The 25,632-nt window shown below is 39.0% G+C and overlaps 1 protein-coding gene across 1 annotated transcript; it reads left to right on the top strand.

The window, feature by feature from the left end:
* LOC120561370 (calcium-binding protein 7) lies at positions 1 to 25,632 on the top strand. Its single transcript, XM_039804460.1, has 5 exons — positions 1 to 928; positions 17,328 to 17,471; positions 17,615 to 17,727; positions 20,174 to 20,324; positions 22,588 to 25,632. The coding sequence occupies exons 1-5, from the start codon at positions 820 to 822 to the stop codon at positions 22,716 to 22,718; spliced, it is 648 nt and encodes a 215-aa protein (XP_039660394.1). The 5' UTR covers positions 1 to 819; the 3' UTR covers positions 22,719 to 25,632.

The raw sequence follows: 25,632 nt of genomic DNA, 5'->3' as shown, positions 1-25,632 counted from the left end.
AAAGACAGAGTGACGGGGGTGAGACAGGAGAGAAAGAGGAGACTGACTACATATCAGAGGCACAGAGAGCTTCCTTTCACAAAAGCACTCCTCCACTGAAGATGGAACAACCGGATCGCAACGCGCCCCCGTACCCATGACCAATTAAGAGCGAGCGAGAAATTGTTGTCTTTGGGGATCCGGACACGCGCTCATCATCTTTCCACGCTTTCAAGCGACACTTTTAGAATTATCTTGCCTATTTCCTCATGAAGTGTCGTTTCGGTGGATTATATGAATGTGGCTGGATCTTGAGGACGGAGTGCGTCAAGTGAGCGCACGTATCCAACAAGTGGATGCATGAATGTGTTCACTGCAGACAAACGCTGGGACTAAAAACACAAACAACCAGTGGAATGATAACCTACAAATCCGTGTATCGATTGATCGGTATACAACATAGACCAATAACCTGCATTACTTACCTCAGATGTGGAGCTTGTCTTGGTTGATGTATTTATGTGCGCATTATCTCGGCCTGAGGTAGTTTTATATCTAGTGACTTTGTGTATTAATCCGGACCTTGTTGTTTTTATCAAGCAAATAATAAAACGGCAATGAGGTAAGACACCCACATACATTTTCCTGCTCTTCAGTCATTGACCAAAAACAAGATTTCGGCGGACACGCTGCGGTATCCACCGTCTCCCACCTCACCCCTCTCCCCCCATCAATGGGCTCGCTTCTCCGTTCCCTCGGTGACCGTGGGGGGAAGTTGGGATCCTCTCTGTAGACATTTCTGTATGAAGAGGGCGCAGGTGGCAGCCAAAGGTCGCAGCCATGCCGATGCATCCAGTAACCTCCACGTTGATGTACCGGGGGATCTGCACCATCCCTGACATCCTCTCCTACAGCGCCCCGGTGAACCTGCCCGAAGACGAAGTTGAAGGTGAGATGTTACCTGTTCGCGTGTACTTGAGGGTTTTCAAGGCTAGTGAGTTGTTTGATCATCAACAGAGTCATGTAGTGGCAGTGTACGTGGCTGCGGTCAGCTTCTGCGGTGGAGCTCATTTAAACAGACCCGCGGTCAGCACCTTGGACAGCGCTCAGAGAGCCGGAAAGAGAGGTGAAATGACAGATTTGCAGCTTAAAACAGGCCAGTTTTTAGATTTATTTTCAAAATCTTGATATGTGAAAGAGAGTGTGCAAAAATAAGCACCCACTTTGTTGTCAGTGTTACTCAAAGATCAGCTTGTTTGTCTTTCATTGTTTGGGAATATAGATTTGCAGCTCATTCAGAAGGTTGGTCACATATGCCCTCAGTGTGGAGCTGATTTGGTTAATAAAAAAAGGCATCTCTGCACCCTTTCTCCCACAACGTGCTGCTTCTTGTGGACAGCAATGATGCGTTGGCTGTAACTGGAAGCAGAAGCTCTTGGGTGGAAATTTGGTTAATGGAAGCCCGATTTCACCGGCACATAAAGTCTGGCCACACAGACTTTCTGATGGTCCAGAAGTGTTTGTGTGACATTGTTGTACCACAGCTGCTAAATGATATAACCAACATCTTTTAATTAAAAAAAATAAGTTATCTGAAAATCACCTTTCTACATCAATATACACATTTAACCTCTACAGCAGGGGTCTTAATTGCTGGAGCTGGATGGATGGAAATTGATATTCACATATTATTTATACATCAAGTTTTTAATGTCTTAACTATAGTAAGACTATTATCAATAGTGTGTAATTTCAATGGTTTTTTTTATAGCAAAAAGGCTTTGCTAATAATGTGTTGGATTCATGTTAATGTATATTTTCAGACATTTTAATTATTGAAAAAAAACTATAAAAAAATTATCAAACAATAATTAGGTGCAGAGTGCAGTAACTCAGGGGACCCCCCCTGTTGAAGATCTCTGCTCTACAGCATTGCAGTGGCACCTATCAGCAAAAATAATTATCCTCCCAACAAGCATGCTGACCCATGAAAACTATTCTGAGCCATTAGTTTTTTCAGTATCCTGAGAATATTCATGCCTGGAGCACTTGTGATGTGAACCTATGACATCTACACATCATCATGCAGCAGTCCCTGGGACATCGTTCAAGTCCCAAAGCGAGTGTGATGACAGTAAGTTCTTGCGTTGTTGCCATTTTTTCAGTACGGCGACGCTGTAAGGAAGCTGACGTATCTATGCTGAATGATTTGTTCGCGGCACCTCTCATCCTTGTTACCTCAATCATGAACACATTGTTAGGAAAACAAAGCAGAGACATGCCAGATTTGACTGCTTTGCTGGACAGGTTCAGACAGATCAGTGTGCACACATGTCTTTAAAAGGGATGCAATTCTGACTGAAGGCTCTGACTGAAACACGTGTGTGTTGATTACAGACAAGCTAGGTCTTGGAAGAGATCTTGTCAGTGGATGCTGGTGCTGAATTTCTTGGGGAGAAATCAGAAATAAACTTTAAATTGAGAGTTGCACACATTTGAAATGACACAGCCACACACGTTTGCTTTGTCTCATACTGACACACAGAGGTTTGCATCTGCAATACGGTTGGCAGGGAAATGTTAATTAGTGCTGAGGATGACATTAATTAGAAAAGCCGAGTTGAAAAAGCCAAATATGAATTGGTTCTGACTCCCAAAACATGTTCAGTGAATGGCCATACTACCTTTAACACAACACCTGTTTTAGAACTGACAGCAGCAGAAATATACAGAGACAAGAATGCGTGCAAGATCCGCTATTGCCTTTTTTTTCTGCTTTGACAGCCAACAAACTCAGCCTCTTATAAAAGAAAAAGTGTCAACATGTCAGTGCCAAAATTGATCTTTGCACAATGTCATGTCCATGATTATAGCATTGCATCACACAGCGCTTTATTGTCAAACTTGATTTCCAGTGTACTGAGACCTTGCATCACAGAAATGTTGTTTTGTGCACAGCAGCAGCACAAGAAAAAAAAAAAAGATGGATGTCTCATATTTCAATCATTTTTATTGACTCCAATAAAAGCTTTTGGTTGTTGCGATTAAGGAATTTCAGTTTCCACTTCGCCATACCGTTTTAATTTACAATCAGGTTTGGGTGCAATAAGCAGACAGCACTTGTTTTTGACTTCAGTTAGTCAAGTCAACCTGTGGTTCCTTGCTGCAGTCACTCTGGTGCAAAACAAAGTGAGCCGTTTGGGCTTTACAGCTCAACTTATAGTGGCAGTTTGACTGGAGAAGCAATGGGATGCTTTGTGGAGAGAATAGGAGAGCCCAAGGTAATGCACAGTTAACAGCAGTGACAGTGTTGTAGAGCATTAGTGATTCCGTGTGAGGGATGTCTAATAGTTTGTGTAAGGCAGTGGCACTGAGGAGATGGAATGTTGTTGTCAAGAGTGTAACTGGAATTCACAGCCCTTACAGCACAGAATGAATACTATATACATGTGACAGGGCTGATGGTTTGTTGATGATGGCTCAATAAAGTGAATATACACTTACTATGTGCTAATATGTATGCTTTCAAAAATATTCTTCTCAATCCTGACTTTACCCTCATTACATTGTCAGCGGCTCAGAGATGGAGGACAGTGCTACAAGTGAGCAGCTGGGATCAGAACACGTTTTCCACCCAAGCAATATCATTTTGCATGATACATTCACCTCGTAATTGTACGTTTTTCTTTCCTGCTCTGATTTAGTACCTTCCTAAATCCTAAGCTCAAAACATACTTAACAGCTTGATACTACATGATTGTAACATTTTTTTAAACACATCAGAAGTCGGTTATTCCTTCTGCTTTGCGTCAGCTGTAAAACATGGTTAATTTATAAAACATAGGCTACTGTATAACATATAAAACATGACAGTTTAATATAACAAACATGGTTATTTCCACATTGTGTTTACAAGCCCTGTATATGGCAAAGGGAAGAGGTTACCACTTTAAACTTTTTTTTTTTTTATCATATTGATTTAATAAGTTCAGAGGAAAAGAAGAAGAAATTTAAAGGAGAAAAAAAAAACCAACTAGTTATTTTTACACATACAGCAGCGGGGTCTGTACTATAAAAAAAAGAATGAGGAAGTAAAGCCAATTTCAACTAAACACAAAGGGTTAATGATATTTTGGTTATTGCAGATACTATAAAGGTCGATAAGTTCTAAATTATAATATGCATTGAACAATCTCGAGTATCTGTCGATCAGATTTGACAGCAGTGACGTTTCGGTGCTCGAGTGTCAGCCTGTGTCTCGTCACCGCTCGCATATCTCGAGAGACGGACAAAAATTGCCTGGAAGTCTGAAGTGTCACATACATCAGCTCGGCCGTCAGGGAGACAGGGCTTTGTCACCATACGAAATTGCACATATGTGAAATATGTGTGTATGAGTGCATGTATAGGGACAGGAGGCTCAAACCCTATTGGCACACATAGCCAATGTCTTGATTTTCAATTACTGGCTTGGGCACCCCCAGGAATTGGACCAATGGCACCACACTTTGTGGCCGAGAAGGCTGTCAAAGCTATAATTGGAACAAAATGGCATTTTTTCTGATGCTCTTTAAGCCTGTGTGTGTTGGGTAGAAGATGGTGGGGGTGGGGGGGGGGGTGGTAGCAAGTACCTGAATGTACGACAATGCGAGCATAAATTGAATTGGACTCCGTATACTCCATTTCCCCTCCTACACAAGAGGGACGAAAAAAACTGTTGGTCATGTTAGCTCGATATAGTTTACACCTCCTCCCCCACTAAAACACACACACACACACACACACACACACACACACACACACACAAAACAAACACACACACACACACACACACACACACACACACACACACACACACACACACACACACACACACACACACACACACACACACACACACACACACACACAGAGCACAGTGTCAATATCACTGCAGGTGGAATTAAGTGGGTAGCCCATTTCCACACTGCCTAACAACAGCCCTACAGCCCTATTGGAAGCAGCTTCAAAATAGTCCCAGGGCTGAGCTTAAAGCATTTGTAACCCAGAGTGAGGCTCATGTAAACAGACTCCAGAAGTTTCCTGAAGAAAAAAAGCAAAAGATAAGGCAGGAGCAGAATTTTCACATCTCTCCCACAAGGTTGTGATCAGTGCAGTTTATTTATCATTTCTGTTTAAATCTGCTTTGGCTTTCCTTTTCGTTGTTTCTCACGTTTGTTATTTTTAGAGTTGAAGAATCACATAGAACACAACTTACTGTAAGCTAAGCTAGAAATGATACATATTCATACTGTATGTCTGCCTTTTGTTCATTTACTCTGTTTTATGTCCATAGAAATATACTTAGAATACAACCCCCCAATCTTCAGCTATGTATTTAATGAGTTAACCACAAATGTTGCTAGTTACTGACAGATTTTTAAAAGAGTTGTACCAAAAACCCTAAAACCACTTTATTAATTTGTGACCAAGTGTGAAAACAGAATTATTGTAATTCATAAATAGCCAAATAATTCTGACATTAAGGTAATTTAATCCAATCGACATACATACGAATACTAGAAAAATATGAACAAAAGTATAATAATTGAATTTTATGCTTTTAAACAAAACAATTTATTTTTACTCAGTCTTTTAATACTTTGCAGACATAACTCCATAAATGCAGCACAAATAAAAAGAGAAAGAGAGAAGCCCACAGGGGAATTTACTATATTCACATATTAATGGACATCATATTTGAATCTGGAAGCCCTTTTCTGCAGATCAAATATTTCTCAAATTAAAATCTCAATGAATGTACTCCAAAATTCTGGTGTTATATCTATACTCTTGTTAAATGATAGCCTAGTAGTTTAGTAGTAGTAGTAGTAGTAGTACTAGTACTAGTTTACTCAGTTCCATTCCTAATGAAAGCCTTCGCTTACTCTCAAGAAAACATGAAGGTTTTTTTCACAGAGCCCCAGCAGGGACAAATCTCTCATGGAGCATTTTACATTCACGGAGTAATTGTCTGTGCTAATCGAAATCAACGCCACCTACAAAGTTATCTCTCCATTTGTTCACGGTCGTGGCGAGCAAGGGGGCTTTCCTAGTCTCCAGATCAAACACAGATTGGGTTGTCATTCCCCCACTGAAGCTGATATGTTGCAAACAGGAAGTGATTGGAATAATGGAACCAAAGCCACTGAAGCCTAGAGCTAGATTTATAGAAATTGTGTTCATACTACTATTTCATTTACTTTGTGTTATAAGCGATGGTGGGAAGATCTACCGTGTCTTGTTACTGAATAGGAGACTATCAGCATGAGATCACTGTGTTTACGTTATTTCATTCACTTTGATAGAGAGTGACACCTGCAGAGTGCAGTAGGTTTGCAGTGGATGGCTTTGCTAGTGTTGCTGAAAAGTAAAGGATTACTAAGACCTTCTTAAAATGACTTAATGTTTTTATTACTGTTATCGGCTCCAGGAATGGCACTGTCAGGTTGCTCAGTTTGGTCTGAAATATCTCAACAGCTGTTGGACTGGAAAATGAAATTTGGTAATGTTACAGACATTTATGCCCCACCCCTTTTAAAGTGATGGTTCGGAGTAATTTCACCCTAGGGTCCTTTGCACCATGACCTCGAGCCAAACACCCCCCCAGAAGCTTTTTTCAGCTGGGTCGAACATTGGGAGAGTTAGCGTAGAGTAGCGTTATCAGCTGAATAGCTTAACGCAGGGGCTAATGGACCCAGGTTTGTATCTTGTAAATGACCCCTAATAATGCCCGAAATGATACCTAACTTCTACAGTAGTACAAATAGGTTATGCTCTCATAAAACGATGTATGCAGTTTGTAAAGTATGTAAGTTTGTAATGAAGTTTTTGCTGCTTGCTGCGCCTCTGCTGTTGTTGTTGTTGCTGCTGCGGTAGATAGCAGACGTTTAGGGGTTACAAATTACAACACCGAAAAGAGATACAACAAAAATATTTATTAATTTAACTTTTTTTTTTAAAGTAAGTGCTGTAGTATAACTAGCAGGAGACAAGTTATAATTGAGGTAAGTTTGGAGACATTACCTTATTTAGTCATTAAATTAATAAATATTTTTGTTGTTTCCCTCTTCGGTGTTGTAATTTGTAGACGGCCCTAAGCACTCAGTAGCAACAGCAGCAGCAGCAGAGACGAGAAGCCAACAGGCAAGTGTTATTTACATAAACTTCTGGTGTACTTACAAACTTTCCAATCCATCGTTTTATGAGTGCATAACCTATTTGTACTAGTGTAGAAGTTTGGTATCATTTCTGGCATTATTAGTGGGGTCATTTACGAGATACAAACCTGGGTCCATTAGCCCCTGCGCTAAGCTATTCAGCTGATAATGCTACTCTACGCTAACTCTCCCAATGTTTGACCCAGCTGAAAAAAGCTTCTGGGGGGGTGTTTGGCTAGTGGTCATGGTGCAATGGACCCTAGGGTGAAATTACTCCGAACCATCACTTTAAGTCTCTTCACAAAACATACTTTTATTGGAAAGCATATCCTGATTTTATCTAAGCTGCCCGCTAATTGGTTTTCAATTTCTTGTTTATGATATTTAATACATTTTTGCCCTTTGTGTATTTTATCATTTCATTTGGTATTTTATTTCATTTTTCTCACTGTGAAGCAGTTTGTACTTTGTTTTATTTCTTTTTATTATTATTATTAACTCGGTGGAGCCAGGAATGTTAGGTGGAAAGTGAAACCTTACAAAAACGACCAGTGACTGACACAGGTAAAAAGTCTGTGTCTCAGATGATGAAACTCGGAAAGTCAGCGCTCTTGTCTTGTGGACAGGCCTAATTGGAGATTTATTTTTCTCCTCGTGTGTGTCCTTGAGTCGTCAATATGCATTTAAAAATATTTTATCAAGATATTCTGACTTCCACACTGCCTTTTGTTTTTGAAAGTAGTTTGCTTTCAGTAATAAAAAAAATTAACACAAGCTATTGGGAAAAACATTAAAACATTTTTAGTCATTCCCTTGGCAGAGTTTTGGGGACTTTGCAAATTGCTTTGACTGACAGCTGCTCAAAAAACACTGACACCACTGTGCTCCTAATGGCATAAACTGCCTGTGAGGCAATCTTGATGTTTCTGCTCGACTCCTACTGTAGCTGCGGCAGAAAACATTGACTCATTCCTTCGCCCTGAGGTGGAGGGTTGACTTCCATTCCTTTGGAAATACTTACATGAATACTAATGCAAGATATTTAAAGATATCTGCTTGGCAAGACAGAAATTATGCACATAACGTAGCGCTGGTGTAGAATCAGTGGGAGTTGTGGGGGTGAACTTCCAAGGGGTCAACTGCAACCATTTTAAAACATATGCTGCAAAGACGATTTGGATATGCTGGCTCATTTTCACAAGTGTGGCATGTGCAAACGATACATATGTGTGTACCAAAACCAAACACTTATTTTCCTCTCCTGTTCACTTCAGTTATTGACTGCTATTAGCAAAGGCTCTCTCCCAGTAAGCCAGAATTAGTTCAATTATTGTTCTTTTACAAAAAAAAAAACACCTCATTTTACCCTTAAATTGGATCCCCTGAACAAATTGTTTGTTTCCTCTTGCATAGAGGAGAGCTTTTCATATGCTCTTACAAAGAATCATCAAAGCAGTCTCTCTCTGAAATAATATTGAAACAAAAAAGCAAATCAATCAAATACATGTTTTTCCACTGCCAACATCATTACATTTCCACTTTCTGCCTTTCAAAACCTCTTGACAATGTTACAATTCTGGCAAACAGTTAATTACAGATGGCTTTTGTTAATGATTTACAGAAGAAAGACATGCGGCATCAACAGTACTGACTTCTGGATTCGTTTACTCCAAAGTTGAATGCCTAGCGTTCATTGTCAGAATCTGAATTTGGTGATGTTGGATTTGTGAATTTTTATTCTCTGAAACACTGAAACAAGATGGTGATATAATGCGTGTGGAGGGAAGGTGGTGAATATAATGAAACTGGTTTGTTCTGTTTAAATGAGTAAAAAGCCCCAGAGGCTTCCCTAATAATCAATAAAAAAAAAACACCAAAGGAAAAAAGGTACACATCTTAGTGAGGAAAAAAAGACATAAGAAAGACAGGAAGGCTGAATTTATCCATTTTGGAGAATGACGTGGTTTGTGACATTACAGATATGCAGCACTGGGGATTCCCATTAAAGCATCCTGCTCGTATTTGGTTTCACACAGGACACAAACCCCAGACTCCTGACAGAAAGTCCTGTTTGTTTAACCCGTCCACCACCCCAACCTACATCTTTATTTGACACTCTTATACTTTGTCACCTCACTTCCTCGTTTGCTTCTGCGATAATTACTACGGCCAGAGAGGTCGCCGCCCAACATAAACGTAAATATGGGTCGTATGAGCTGCTTGCACAATCGTCCTATATGGTCGTTTTCTGGGTGTGGATGGTCTGTGTAAAACGGCTATTTGTAGTTTTATTTCTTTGTTTTTGGTGCAGATTAAACAAATGAGATATAGCGTGTTAATGAATAAACTTTTCAGGTGCTAGTAGGCAGATTTTTTTTTTTTTTACATTAAACAGAACCAGGCTATTCTTTGTGCTGAGCTAAGATACAGTAACTAGCTGCTCATGTCAGCTTCATCTTTACAGATAAAAGAGTGATGTCATTCATCTCATCCAACTCTCTGCCAGAAAGAGAACAAGCATATTACCCAAAATGTCAAACTGTTACTTTAATATAAAAAACTGGAGAGCATTGTTTATTTCTTTGCATTTATTTGAAATAGGTGCACACTCTGAAAATCAGTTAAAAGGTTAAAAAGATGTTTTAGTGTCTCAGATCACGTCAACAACCAAGGTCTCGTATAAATTCTCAGTTAATCAGTTACTGTAATCTGGCATGACATTTTTCCTTGCCAAATTGGGTTTTGATGGAAAACATGAGGTGCAGATTAGTGGAGAATATCATGAAGTGCTGTGATTACCTCTGTCGGGTAGGTTAAGTTGAGTCATTTATTCCCATTTTGATCGATTGCCATGAAGGAGTGGATCCAGCAGACTTTATTACCTGTGAAATTAACTATGATGAATTCTGGAAGGTGAAGTGTTTTTTTCCCCATGGCTTATATTTCCTCTCTTTGATGAACAACGCTGCAAAGTCTACACCAGACAATAACAAAATCCAGCAGTAGAAAAATTAGATCCATAGGCGAGTGCATAACATTAATGTGGTGGAACTGATGAGGGAGTGTTAGATAAGCTGTAATGCAGAGTGGAGGCTTTTGATTGTTCACTTCTGACCTTTGTTTGAGGTGCTTCTTGCAGGTTTTCGCCTTGTGAATATTGGCGTCGGCTCAGCTTGATATCGGCTGTGATGATGAAAACTTGCAGCTTTGAAAACATAAGAGTGTGGGAGGCAAAAAAATGGAGACAGATCAATGATTCCCCCTTCCTGGAGATAAAGAAAACCCGAATGAAGCAACAGAGACAGGCTCATATTTTATGATCTTTCACTGTCTTCAATCGTTCGAGGTCAAGTGGGGTTTAAGAAGTTGGCCGGGGGATTTTTTTTCCTTATTGAGGATGAAGCGCCTCGACCTTTCCAACTTTTTTTTCTTCTCTTCCCCCGTGGTTGTGTTAACCAGGTTAAAGCGCGGCAAATTTCATCATGGGAGGAGTTTCCATCCAAACCCAGAGATAGGATTTTTCCTTAAGACACAGACACTCTGCCATAAACCCCTTTTGAATGCTCCAGAGCCTTATTAGAAGCCTGCTATGGTAATATTTAAATCTTCCGGGTGCCCAAGTCGGCCCATATCCAGCTAAAGATGGATTAAGGTTGTTATGGGTGTTTAAAAATAGTCGTCTAAGGTTCACACACACATATATACACACACACACACACACACACACACACACACAAAGAAAAGCAGTGTTTTTCTCACACTGATAAGGTCTTACATAAAGAGTGGGTGTGCTGCAATTACCGATCCAAAGCAGCCATAAGCAGATGCAGGTCTGACTGAGGGAAAGAGGATTCCTAGCTCTAAAAAAATGTCCCCGGAATACATTCATGGACACTTTACCTCTACAAAAGCCCCGGCATTACCCTGTTCTGCTGAAAGTGCACCATGTGTAATTGGCAAAAGTTTTCACTGATGCCATATATGGCATTAAAGGCGTTAAGCTTTGCTCCGGACATGCCTCGAAAATACAAGTAACTATTTCCCATGTGATATCTTTCTGTTCTGTAAAGATGAGGAGCAGTGGTGTAGTCTAGTTTGTTGTAGTGAGTATAATGTCATTTTTTACCAACTGGCATTAGACTCGCCCGTCCCAGAGCGACGCGTCCCAGAGCGAAAACCCGATAGGTTTTTGGTAACATTACGTACCAAATTACATTGCGTAAAGCATCAGCCTCATCTGGCTCATTTTCTGTAGTTTCTGTAGGCTAACGTTAACGTCTGCTGTAGTGTCACTCAAAGTGGCAGTAGCTTCAGGGGCAGGCTTACCAAAACACGGAAAGAGTGTAGTTTAAATTTGCTTTTGTTTAATATATGTACTTTAGTGATTTACATTAGTTAATTTCAGATCTGCGCAGAGAATGACTGCCAACTGTGTTGTTGTTCCTAGGCGACTCACACACAGACGGGGTGAATTTATGAACGTAAGTGTGAAAGTTCTCTCACAAAACAATCATCGTTATGTAATGTTATCCTTGAATTTTTGTAAGCGGATATACAGAAATCCTTGACCTTTCCTAGTGGGTATACTAGGTATACTCGTATACCTGCGTATCACGTAGACTACATCACGGTTGAGGAGAGTTCATTTCACCCATTTTTCAATTTACTTTTTTCTTCATCACAGCCAAAGATGATGACATTTTAAAAATCGTGTTCACTTTATGGCTATATCCTCATGAGTCTAATAGAAAATGCCGCATAGAAAGTAGATGTCGTTCCCTTTGTCATTGATGCTTCACCCTCGTCCTGAATCCAAGCGTTTTCTATTTGTCTGCATGAATCAGCTCCATTTCCAAGTGATTCCGGGCTATGTCTAGTGCTCCGTACAGTTCACAGACTGTTCCACGTCTCTGTGCTGCAGCAAGGATCTACTGCACTTCATTGATATAGAACAGTGTACGGGGAGAGCAGTGCGATGGAAGTACACACTGCACCTTTCCCTTGTGGGAGTTCAGCTTCAGATGCTTGGCTCTCGCAGCTCACGATCTTAACTTGGGCTTTTCATCCTCTGTCAGATCACACACCAGGGGACCGCGTGGCATAACATCTTTGAAGGCCAACAAGCACCTCTCTACATCAAAGAAAATACCACATGCTTTCAACACAAATATTCGTATCTCCCCAGTGGAGCCATGGTATCAGAGACTGAGTGGAAGCAACAACAGCAGCTTCTAAAAATAACGAAACAAATTTTATGTATATTAATAAGGTAAAAAAGTAAAATGTAATTGAAGCCGAAAGTGAGATGAACTAGATAATTTAGCAATAATAAAATCTATGGCAATGAAAGAAAAAAATAAAATAGTGACAGTAATTTAAATGAAATGGCAGGTCCGTTACATGTCCGGTTCAAACAGTTTGAAAGAGGTCAAATTTGATTTTAACAGTCATTGAAATTTACGCTGTGCCCTGCACACCTTTGGGAGTCCCCTGAACTGTTACTGTTTTGGTTGATTCTCACAGCTCTCATCAATCCAGTTTCCAGCCGCAGCAGCTGATTTAAGAAAACAAGCTTTGGGCCGGCACCTAACGACAGACCGACAAAGTTAGCAACTAGCTGGTGAACATAGTGCAGCATATAGCAGCTAAAGAGCTGCTTATCTACCTAAAGAGAGACCAAAAAACAAAGCTAAAATAAGATTGAATATTAACCAGGTGGCCAGAAACATGACTCTAAATGAATATCAATGATGCTCCATGGATGTTGGATGTTTAATAGGCAACTGTTTGCCAACACATTCATCATAAAATACTTTAATAATATGATGTTATGTTTACAGCTTGTTGTGGTGTCCCCCCCATTTCATCACAACAAGCTTATTTAAAGCTAGCGGGATTTTACCACATTAATGCTTAAATGACAAGTCAATAAATTGCTGAGGCCAAGAGACAGAAAATGAATCAACAACAATTTGATAATCAAGTAATCATATAAATCATTGATCAATTCTAAATGCCGGCAACCAGAGATCTACAGTTGTAGACAGATTATGCTTGGTTTTTGAAGTGTTGTTCTGACAAAACAACAAACTTGATGATGCCAACTTGGGCTGTGGGAAAAACTTTTATTCTCTATTTTTTCTGTATATAATACACAATTGAAAATAATAATTATCAGATTAATAAATAATGCAAAAAATGGAGACCTAGACCATATAATTTTTAATTATGGTATATCCAAGAGGAATTGTTTAGCAGGGTTAATGTGAAACAGTTGTATGCTTAGCCAACAGTGTGAAAAAAAAAATCTAATTTCCTGTCATTGTATCCAGCAAATAGATCTCTATCGACTGCTGTATTATTATTTTACCTTTTTGGTTTGGGAATATAAAAGTGGATTGTAGCTACTGACCCACTGTTGCTTTAATTGTGTGCCTCGAATTTAGATCTATTTATTTCAAGGCTACATGACTAAGTGGTGGTGAAATTTTGCCAACTGCTTCTCTTTGATTGGGCAGAATAATTCAGGTCATCAGTGCAGGCCTACATCAATACCAGAGCTATTCAGTTTTTGTGCCAAAGCATTTATTCACAGTCAGGGAGAGGGGACAGTTTTAATACTAATTCATTTTTATGTTCTGTGAATAAACTAAACTAATTCTGACTTCTGAGGAGTTTCTCAATTACAATAGTCACTGTGGGGGAATACATGTGGATTTGGCCCATTTGGGGCTTCCAGACTAAAGTGAAAATGGGGGAATATACGTAGTTGTCGCTTCTGAGGACAAGATAGATTTACTCTCAAAGAGATAGCACTCTATCTGGATTGCGCTTGGTCAAAAAGAGAAATGTATTCTTTTAGAGGATGATTAATCAGCCTCTTTTGTTACATTTGAGTGATTATTTACGGTCGGCTTTACTTTAGAGATTTGTTAGGTCTGTTTGGTACATATTCCAGCTTTACAGTTGTTTACAGGACTTGATAAGCCATTCATAATAATTCTGGCCCATGCATAAGGAATTGCTTTTCTGTAAATGCTGTGACAGAGTATTACAATCCTCCCACAACAAATTGAGTGTGAATTTCATTACAACACAATACAAACTTTTTATATCAAATATACTAGAAACCACTTATCAGTCGGGATGTTATTTCTCACCTTGGCCTTTGATCAATAAATAAAGCTTTCAGGAGAGACGGAGTATTTGCTGAAACTGTTTTGGCACCTTATTTAAGAGTGTGTCTGCGCGGCGGCAACATGTTTTTTTCAGGGAGTGTCTGCTAGAAAGCCCCTCTTTCTAAAGTAAACAGATGGAGTGGAGACCTCAGGTGGATACTGAGGTACTGTTATTCTATAAACAATATGATCACATCCAGGGAGGAAGAAAAAAAAAACACAGCTGGAGGTTTCAAAGTATACCTCCAGCAAGACAATTTGAAGGGAAAAACAATGTGAAAAATAGCTGCTGCAAATGTCACTCTGCTGGGTTTTATAAATTGTATGCCCAGATGTAATCCATTGTAATACATGATTGCCAAGTACCTTTGTCCCTATGGCACAGTTTCTATTCTGTGGATGTGTACTTGATTACAACAAACTATTTTCCTGAAGCCTTGCTGCCACATTATACACAGAATGACACTGTTTCCTGCCATCATTGATATTTAATGTATTTTCTTTCCAATGGGAATATTTGTCTCAGACTGTCATTCTGCTGATTTTGGCCCCGAGGCTCAGCCATTCGTCACCGTTATGACACTCCGGAGCTGCAATTCCTTAACAAGACTTCGCAGCGGATTGATAGATTTGGTTAGTATTACACTTCAGTGACTTAACAACAGCTAATTGTCTATAACCTGAGAAGGGAAAGTCATTTGAATTACATTTTTTATTTCACCTACCTGGAATGTTGTTATTGTCAGTCAATGTAACAGAGAAGTTGTGCATTACTTAGCAACAGCATTTACCTCATTTTGTTTTCATGAATTATTCAAAGGCCACTGTACACTGTTTTTCATTTAGAAACTTAGTTTTGCTCTGACCTAATCTATTTTTACAAATCTTCTGGAAAATACCGTATTTCCCTGAACCATATTACAAAGACTGAATATAACTCTTACATGACTATTTCATGATGCAGTTTAGGGTTTCTGCTTCCAACAGATTAGAGAGATTATAGATTTAGCATGTGCTTTTCTGAAGATTTACTTTGTGCATTATCTCCATCTTAAGATTCATCTCCTGCTCTGCTCTTTTGTGTGCAGATCAGATGTGTGACACAAAGATGTGACAAGTTTAAAATTGTAGGTGACTCGGTTGTGGATGTTATTGCACATAAATGAATGGATTCAGTCCCTCATGATGCAAAAAGAAGCAGAGATATAGAATTACCGAAATAGAGGAATTACCTGCTTGAAGATTGTCTGTAATGATTGTGGCTCTGTGTTAGCGGGGGGCATCATCTACTTTCACTGTACTTCTCAGAGTACGAACAGTGTGTCCTGTACTGTGTGACTTTTTGTTGGTTTGAATTTCTGCAGGCAGTATTCATTGTTTATTAGGGTGTAGTGGCCCTCTTGTTTTTCTTCTGTTTATCTCAAACTAACTGCTGTTACTGCTACTTAGAAGTGAGGCACATTGTTTACCATTATCAACGGTGGATCCAGTGGTCTTCCATAAAGTCTGGGGAGTCGCAAGAGACTGATTATGAATGGTCAAAATTGGTGCATTGGTTTTTAATGTTTTGATACATTTTTGTTCTTAGTATGAGTCAAGTTAGTCAGTGTGGCTATCACCGGAAATGGACAGTGGAGGGGAGATTCAACATGGATTCAACAGAGCAGCTACTCACGCAAAATGTATTTTATGGACACAAACTAATGCACTGATCAGCCCACACCTACAATTCATGTGCTGCTCTAAATCCAGTCACTGTGAAGCAGGACTCTTCCATGGACGCAGCTTCAAACTACATAGATTACGTTAAGTCTCCTGGTAGTATCAATACAGAAAGAACCCTTTGGTATTACTTGACAAAGAAATTAAAGACCTTTGTTCTAGCCTTCAAGTCGTACACAGCTCGAAATGATTCCAGACTTACTAAATTGAAGCATTCGAGTCATCTTCTCTGGTATTACCAAACATTCACACAACAACTAGCTGAAAATCTAATAAAAGACTTCATGAATACACACCTAAACGCCCCCACAGTTCTAATAAAGAGAACTATGTAAAAGTAGAGGAACAGAAGACTGTATAGAATAGCATCTCTTGGACTCTCCATGCCTGGTAAATGCCAACATCTTTAAAACTCGATGCCTACAGCTTTTAATGCAGGCTTTCAGTTAGAAATGCCCAGTCTCCAGTACAAGCAGAGATAACCCTGATGATGTCATTAGGGTTATTTAGTCAGACTTTAGAAAGTTGACAAATATTGGAGTGCCCTCTTTAACGGACAATATACAGCAGCAAAACTGATATATTAACATATTAACACATAAAAATGACAGATTATTTACATTTTGGGCTTTAAAATCTGCTTGTCAGTGGATGTTATGACTAATCCTTTAAAATTATTTTTAATGTCAACTCTTACACTTAGGGGTTCAGCAAGAATTTTGAGTTGGCAGTAATTGTTTCAAATAGTGGGTATCATGTTTTAACCTTTTTGTCATTTATTTGTCTTTCTTTCTAATAAATTATAATACGGATGGGAAGCTAGGAAATGCAACCACTAGAGTGTTTACGCACATCGTATGACAGCAGCACATATTCCTGTTAGGTTATTTTTGGCATTAAAGCGTTTTATTTTATTTTGGCAGCCGCAGAGAGAATAACACTACATAGGTTTGATTCATCCCCATACAATTTTAAATACAAGGACAGCACAAAGTATTGCACTTTAAATTGTTGACAATTTGTCCTAATCTCAGCTCTTTGTTGAAGGATATTTATTTTATCTTGGCTGTTTTTTGTCATTGTACTGGTGGAATTTGTTCTCCTGAGCTGCCAACTCTCATATAACTATGACTCAAGCAATGATGCAGCATAAAAAAATGTGTCTTTGCTGCATGGAACCTTTCCCACTTTCATATCCTGTTCTTCTGTATGCCTTCAGCTTGTGTGTGTTTGTTTGTCTTCTCTGCAGAGATCCGTGAGGCCTTCAAAGTGTTTGACCGCGATGGAAACGGGTTCATCTCAAAGCAGGAGCTGGGAATGGCCATGCGCTCCCTGGGCTACATGCCAAATGAGGTGGAGCTGGAAGTCATCATTCAGAGACTGGACATGGATGGTAAGGCAAAAACACAGCTTGGATTTTTTGTTATTTTAAGTCAGAAAGTATAGAAGCTTTGCTCTCTATTTGCTTACAAAACTGGACTTTAGTAGGCAGTTAAACCAGCGACAATAAACACCAACTGTGCCTCTTCTCCGCAGGCGATGGCCAGGTGGACTTTGAGGAGTTTGTGACTCTTCTGGGCCCAAAGCTGACGGCAGCTGGGATGCCAGATAAGTTCAACGGCACTGACTTTGACTCCGTTTTTTGGAAGGTGCTCATTATTCGGTCACTCATTTTCTGCCTATTATTAAGAAGATAGACAGCAGACTCGCAGCTGTAGCAAACCCTTCAAGTGCACACACATTTAGACTCTGCCACTGTACGAGTTTAAAGGAAAACCAGTTTTAATTGCCACATTCACTGGGTTGTTAATGGGATGATTTGAATCTTGGAGAGGTTTGTATTCCCTTAAGAACTGTGTCCCTTCTCAAAACTTTGAGTTATATCTGCCTCTTTGTGTGTGGCCACAGTCTTATTACTAGAACATTAAAGTCAATTTGTATGTAAAATAGATATTAAGTTATTTACAGACACCTCGTTAATAATAATAACATAATCAACTGCTGACTTTGACAGTGAAATTAAATTATTGGGATGGAGCTCGTGCCTTTGTTGTAGTTACGTGATAACAGAGCCAGGGTGGCTGTCTGAAAGTGATGCAGCAAATGGAGTGTAAAAGAGAGGGGATTTGTGGGAATTGTTGGTGCAGTCAGTGTACGAAAAAAGAATCGTAACCAAAGACATCTGCTGGGAGAGTCAAGAAACCCGAGGGACTGTTGCAAAGGCCGCATAGCCTCACATAACATTATTTAACAGACTAGAATTATCAAACATGTGCTGGTCCTATCAAAGACAGCCTCCGGTCACAGTGGTGAACGCGGCTCAAGCTGAGCAGAAAATGAGTAACATAGGTGAGCTTTCCTAACAGGCACAGATCCTTGATTGGCATTTTTGTAGGAATGTTAGTTATGGGTCTGTGTCATTCACAGATTTTTTATTTTATCTAACTCAAATGTTACATAATGCCAGTGGTGAAATATAACTAAGTATTTACTCAGGAACTCACCTTTGAGGTACTTTATTTAAAGCGCCCATATTATGCTCATTTTCAGGTTCATAACTGTAAGATTAAGGTTGTACCAGAATAGGTTTACATGGTTTAATTTTCAAAAAACACCATATTTTTGTTGTACTGCACAGCTCTCTCTCTCACTGCTGCAGATCCTCTTTTCACCTGGTTTCTGTTTTAGCTACAGAGTGAGACCTCTTTTCATCTTCTTCTTCACTACTATCTTTGATTGCACTCGCACATGCTCAGTAGTTCAGATGTAGATCATGTCAGCTAGCTAACTCTAGAGACAGTAAAAGAGAGCCTGTTTCTACAACTTCAGTCAGTTACAAGGCAGGATTAGCTGGGAGACTTCTAAATGAGGGCACACATGTAAGTAGTTCTTTTGTAGATTATGGTGAACTTGTGTGTGTTGTAGCAGTGCTTTGCTATTGAGAACGACGTAGCATGCTAGCGTTAGCATTAGCGTTAGCATGCTAATGCTAACGCTACGAGCTAACGGTTGTGGTTAGCCAGCTCATTTTGGACTGTGACGTCACGCCGATTTTGTCCAGCTCACTAGGAGACTGAAGGCAGGACACATTCAGAAACCGTATCTCACTCAAAACAGCATGGATGGATTTTTTTCAAAGTTTGTATGTATGTGGAAGCACCAGAGACACAAAAGAACACCCCAAATCCCAGAAAAGTGTTTTTTTCATAATATGGGCACTTTAAATATTTTCATTCAGCTACTTTATATACAAACTGTATTTTGTACTCCACTGAATTTATCTAACAGTTATATTAACTTTGTAGAATCCGATTTTTACATATAAAACCCATGGCCGGCTTATAAAAAACAATGCTTTCCTATTAGGTTAAACTAACAGTATGTAAAGTTAAAATTTGCTTCGCATTCCAAAATACCAACAGTAGCAGTACTCCATAAGGTGTACTTTTGTTGATAATACTTTTAATTACTTTATTTTGAATGCAGGACTGTTACTTGTAATGAAGTATTTTTATAGTGTGATATTGCTACTTTTATTTAAGTAGCCTAAATGATCTCAGTACTTCTTTCACCACTGCATACTTTGTTAGTAGATATATTCTTAGGGTCTTTATATTATTGATCCAATATTAAAAGCTAATCCAATATTAGCATTTTTAACATCAATATTACAAGTGAAAAACAAAATAAGGGAGTTTAAAATCAGTTGTCCAAACCATGACGCTTAATGTAATCATCCACCAAGAACATTCAACTGGAGGGATCTTGTATTTTGATTGGATTTAAAAAAGTTTAAAATATCGATAGATACTTTCTATTATTTATTTATATTTCTATAATCTGATGAAATTTACACTGCAGAAACCCTTTTTCCATTCACTGCTATTTCTGCTGTTATTGTTACTTCCCTTTTTATGTCTTATGTGTGTGGGCCTACATACGATATGCATGTTTGTAAATGCCCCTTTGCATTTACTGTATATATGTGTGTGTGTGTGTGTGTGTGTGTGTGTGTGTGTGTGTGTGTGTGTGTGTGGTATCATGTCTGCCAGCCTGTGTCTAAGTTAATGTTCAGTTATGTATGGCTATCTCCAGTGTGACATGCAGAAGTTAACAGTTGAAGAGCTGAAGAGGCTCCTCTACGACACCTTCTGTGATCACCTTTCCATGAAAGACATCGAGAACATCATCATGACTGAGGAGAACCACATACAGAACCCTGAGGACTGCCAGTTGGATATAGACAGTAAGGAAGAACCTCATACTTTCACAGACTTCTGCTGCTTATGTGATCTGGTGATATAATGCAACAAAGGTCCCAGTTTAAATTAAATTGGGGACGTTGTATTGTAACGTTGCATGCGTCTTATCCACAAAGACTCCCTTCCTGTTGAATTTTTCCAAATGTCATTTTATCTAGGCTTCGAGCACCACAAATCAATTTCATTTGCATGTATTAAAATGTTTAAGGTGGATATCTTAAATAAAAAACAAAACTATCTGCATGGCTAGATACCAGTATGGGGTGGGTTAATAAGTAAGTAAGTTTTATTTATATAGTGCTTTTCACAGATAAAAAATTCACAAAGTTCTTTACATTAAACACATTATATGATACATATTAAAACAAAGTGCAATTAAAATCACTAGATAATATGTTAAACTAAAGTGCGGAGAGGTCATCCAAAGGCCTGTTTAAAAAAGTAGTTTGTCAACTGATTTTTGATTATTTATGGCAGTACAAACCTGATCAACAATAGCTTCTTAGTTTCACTGTATTGAGTAGAGCATGTCTAACCATAGTGGAAGAAACATCATTTGTAATCTTTCATCACATAATATATTAATAGTAATTTATATCCGTTTAACCAATTGCAGATTACAACCTTAAAAATTCCTCACAATCATAACTTCTTTCTAGTCTCCACCATTTTCCCCTAAATCCACTTGTTGTACTGTGTTGCTGAAACAGCAGTGATACCAATTTCTCCCATGAGCAGCTTCAATAGATCATAATGTACTCCAGCCGCTTATCAGCATATGAAATGCTGTGGCCTCTTAGGCCGCTGTTTTGTAATTTGAGCACAGGAAATGGCGTTGTTCCCGCTCCTCTCCTGTGTTCCCCTCATCCGTAAAAATTAACATACTATTGCTGAAGCTCCATCTGTCTACACAGACTCTGTGTGGAGAACCCCTCATTTAAAAGTCATTGTCAGAATGCAGGATATCCCCAACTCAAGTAGAGGCAGGTTTAGGGAAAATGCCTAATGTGAAAAAGTAAATTACACCTCTTCATTACAACAGAACTGAAATTTACTGAAGATGGCAAATTACGGTATCAGAGAAGGGTGGAATTTTACTTCAATGGTTAATTTACAGAGGGCTCTTATAGAGGATGCTTTGCTTTTTATGTGGTCATTTATCTAATGTGTAGGTTTAATGGTTGTTGGAGCCGTTTCAAACTTGTTCTATTATTTACAAACCTTTAAAAACCTTTTCTTTTGGAAAACACTTTTGGCGTGAGCGGTTTTTCTCAGAGAGCGGCAATGACCTCTGGAGGAAATAAAGATAAATCAAAAGCAAGATCAATTTTAAGCAGTCTCAAATATCTTCTATTTGGGAAAAAAAATACAAGGCAACTATGAACACAAGGTATATGTAATATACGTATATCAGGCATCACAAACGTATGGACCCACAATACATAACTCAGGTACATATTTGCAAATGTTTATTGCAAAAGTCAGAATAAACTCACAGGCAAAGGTATCCAAAAGTGGCAGGCAGAAGTCGAAATCCAAGGAATAAACAAACAGATAAGCACACTAGGAAATAACGCTCGAAGGCTGTACACACGGGAAGCAGACAATCTCGCACTGGGGTAAGGGGAAGACCGAACTTAAATACACTAAACAGAAAGGACAATGAGACACAGGTGCAAAACATTAGGGCGGGGATAAACAATCACTGACAACAGGAAGTAAACAGACAACACAAGAAACAACAGGGAACCTCCACAATAAAACAGGAATGTGAACATAACCCGAAACAAAAACAAAACACAAACGTGACACAGGAGCGGAACGTGACAACGTATATGTAATATGTAATATATAGATATGTAAGTTCCTTTTTTTGAACAGTTTTTGTTCTGTTTCAACTGCCTTGGTTCTTACTTCAGACGATTCTGCAGGTATACTACAACTATTCTTGGATCGCTGGTGTTTTGAACATCCGTTAACATGCCAGTCAGGTGCCAATCCATTTGTTTGTTGTTCCAAAACTGCAATCAACATTTTAATCTAGATGCAGTTACACAGCGTACAGGTGTGAAAACAAATATTCATCCCCTATAATTGTGTTCATGTAATTATGAGGTTTTGTGATGAGCTCTTTCATTCGGAAAACACTATCAAGATATCTTTCAAGCATTAAATAATACCTGATTCATTAGACCTTCAGGTAATGTTTTTCCTCTTTCCCTCCCACTTCTTCTTTTTTCCCCCCAGCTTCCAGCCCGACGCAGCATGTCAAGCAAACTTGTGTGCGCAAGAGTCTGATATGCGCCTTTGCAATTGCTTTCATCATCAGCGTTATGCTCATCGCAGCCAATCAGGTGCTGCGGAGCGGCATGAAATAGAAGCAGCGGCATTGTCAGTCTTTACCACCACCTAAAGGCTGCCCGACAGATAAATGACTGAAGAGATAAAGCTAAAAAACAAACAAAAAAAAACACAACAGACAATCACGCAGCTGTAAAACAGGCCGACATATGACTGTAGAATAACTGGCGTCACCAAGGACACTACATGGGCTGGAATTTCTCTTGGTGTCAGAGACATGCTGACAACTGAGTTTCAAGGACGACAGGACCTCACATACAAAGAGACAGTGCTGTGTTTAAAGGTGACAGCTGACTATACAGTACATATCACTCTTCGTAATTCAACATTTAGTATTCATTAGCTATGTGCATTTGAGCAGTGTTGCATTTAGTACGGTGGCAGCTATAAAGAGAAGTGTAGTGACTGTCCAGTTCTGTATTTGTCCAGTGTACCATGCGGTTTATTATAAACAAGTAGAAAGAAATCTGTGAAATATTGTGGGGGACATTAGAGAAAATGTATTCCTGCGGCTGAAAGGTGTTGTTATGTGCAAGGTCTGGAGTGCACAGCATTGTGAAGATTTTGTATGCGGTGCAACATTGCAACAAAAACCAAGTGGGAATAACAACAGCTTGGTAAGAAAGAAATAGGGTTTGCAGGGAGGTGCATGTGACTGGGTGGATAGTTTCACTCATTCATTCAGGCGTCTGGGCTTCAGTCTGAGCAGGACGGAGCAAAGTGAGGCAGGTTAACAGCTCGCGGGTGGAAGGCGTTGAGGTCTGAATGGACAGGTAACTAGCTGGACATGCAGTAAACACTCGACTCTCTCTGTCTCCACTGCGGGGCTGTGCAGGCATCAGAGGATGACCATCATCTATGCATGAAATGCATGGATGTAAACAGTCGTCTTGAAACATTTGTAAAAGTTCTTATCAATGTATTTAATCATTATGACTGAGTAAAAGCTGTTTTCAATTACTTAATGACAACTGTGAGCAATTGTGTGTGGTACAACAAAAGTAAAGCATACAACTGCATGAAAAAGAAGGGCTGCTCTAGTACATGCTCGTAAAAAAACAAACAAAAAAAATATTTCGGGATTGCTAAGCTGTTGATCTTTTGCCTTGCCGGGCGCCTGATGACCGCTGCCCACTGTCACCGAAGAGCAAAAAATCTTCAAGATGTGTTCACGCAACATTTGAAGAATATGCATCAGTACTTATGTGGTTGGTAGTGCAGATATAAATGTGCAAGAATGGATTTTGTTTGTATTTTGTGTCTTATTTTTTTTGTTGTTTTTTCGTCTGGAATACGTTGCTATAGAGCAATTAATGTATGTAAAATAGACGTGTCACCATGCTTAGGAGGGACGTGAATCTTCAAAAATGTTAGCACCAATGGACCTATTAACTGTTGAGGTCAGAAAAGTTGATATAGCACTTTTCAAACAAAGGTTTTGGCAATACAAGAGAAAAGAAAAGACTGGCTCTGAGGGTACAACCCTCTTATTCAGTGAGATGCAGACAGATGAGTGAGAACAGGTGTGTCAGAAGTTGCCCAGTGCATTGGAGTTTGACAGGGGTCAAATGGTGTAAACTGTTGCAATAAAACATAAATATCTGTCAAGCACCCCATGAATTTGATTGGGTGTAGTTTAGATTGTTGTGCATGCATCTGGGTTAGGTCTGTCATCATCATTATGTGTCTTGTATATAAACCAACTTTAACCAAAGCTTTGGAGGGATCTGTGCCAACAGAACTGGGCCACATAACGAGAGCAAGCTCGGTAAACAATCCAATGAAATTAACATTTAAATTATTGAAAAGAAACTAGAAATCCCGCAGTCCCACAGTACTCAATATGGTCTGATTAGCAGACCTTCATCAGGAAATATTTCATCTTAAATTTAGAATTTTTGACAGGTATAATGAAAAGTAGCCCGCACAGCTCCAAATCTTAGACAGTGTATCAGGTGCACGGCAGTGACAAGGATCAAAGAAAACAAAACACTGATGAGGCACTCACTCATCAAGTGATCTTCTCATTTAATGTGGGCAAAAAATGTACGTGTTTTACCTAGAAGCCGTAAAAAATAAATAAAAAAACGCCCTTCAAAATGCCCTCAAAAACAAGTCACTGCAATATAGAGATCTAAAGAATTCACACCTTATCAATATCCCTTTTTAGAATCTGTATTGGCAGCTCCCCAAACTTTTATCTTACACAGGAGCCAGAACCTCACAGAGGCAACAAAATTAGACTACCCTATCGCGCAGAGCCAGGAGGGATAACGATTACCTGATGCACCCAGGTAATTTGTCAAAAGTGTCAACGTTGTGGGGAACACAACACACAGAAAATGCCCATTTATTAACAGATACCTTTGTTTCTATTTTTGCACTTTAAGATGTGCTGCAGCGCACAACAACAACTCACCGCCATGATTGTTCATCCAATTCCTGATATAGTTTCGGCAAAAAGAATTACATTACTATAGATGTAGGTATCTATTTTTGTGATACAAATATAATGGAATAGAATATTAACTGACTAATAAATGATACTGTCTCATTGTTTTTTTTTATTATATCTTCACAGAGGGAACATTTCCATGGGGAATAAAATTATAATGATATTTTGATTTGTTGCCTTATTCTTTTTAAAACACTTTGGCATTGTGCATACACATACAAATACTCCAATCATGGGTTTATTATTCATCACCAGAGCAAAATGTACAAACCAATATTTATTTTCATTTTACTGATGAAAAAAGCTGTATGAACATGTTGATAGTCTACTAAATGTTCTATTTCCATTGTACTGTACTTTGATACTTGTCTTGCAAAAATGTTTATGGACCATGTGATATCTGTTCATTGACTCAACCTGATGTTCTTCTATGTCTGTGGAAAGGTATTTCCATGAATAAAATAACGACCATGTTA

The sequence above is a fragment of the Perca fluviatilis genome, chromosome 6 (genome assembly GCF_010015445.1).
Source record: "Perca fluviatilis chromosome 6, GENO_Pfluv_1.0, whole genome shotgun sequence".
In the NCBI taxonomy this organism is placed as follows: domain Eukaryota; kingdom Metazoa; phylum Chordata; class Actinopteri; order Perciformes; family Percidae; genus Perca; species Perca fluviatilis.
The sequence above is the reverse complement of the archived record's forward strand: the minus strand, read 5'-3'. Positions and strand labels throughout refer to the sequence as shown.

Coding starts and splice junctions, on each gene's coding strand:
- LOC120561370 (XM_039804460.1), top strand. CDS start 820: ATGCCGATGCATCCAGTAACCTCCACGTTGATGTACCGGGGGATCTGC. Junction 929..17,327: donor GCCCGAAGACGAAGTTGAAG/GTGAGATGTTAC, acceptor TCTTCTCTGCAG/AGATCCGTGAGGCCTTCAAA. Junction 17,472..17,614: donor TCAGAGACTGGACATGGATG/GTAAGGCAAAAA, acceptor TCTTCTCCGCAG/GCGATGGCCAGGTGGACTTT.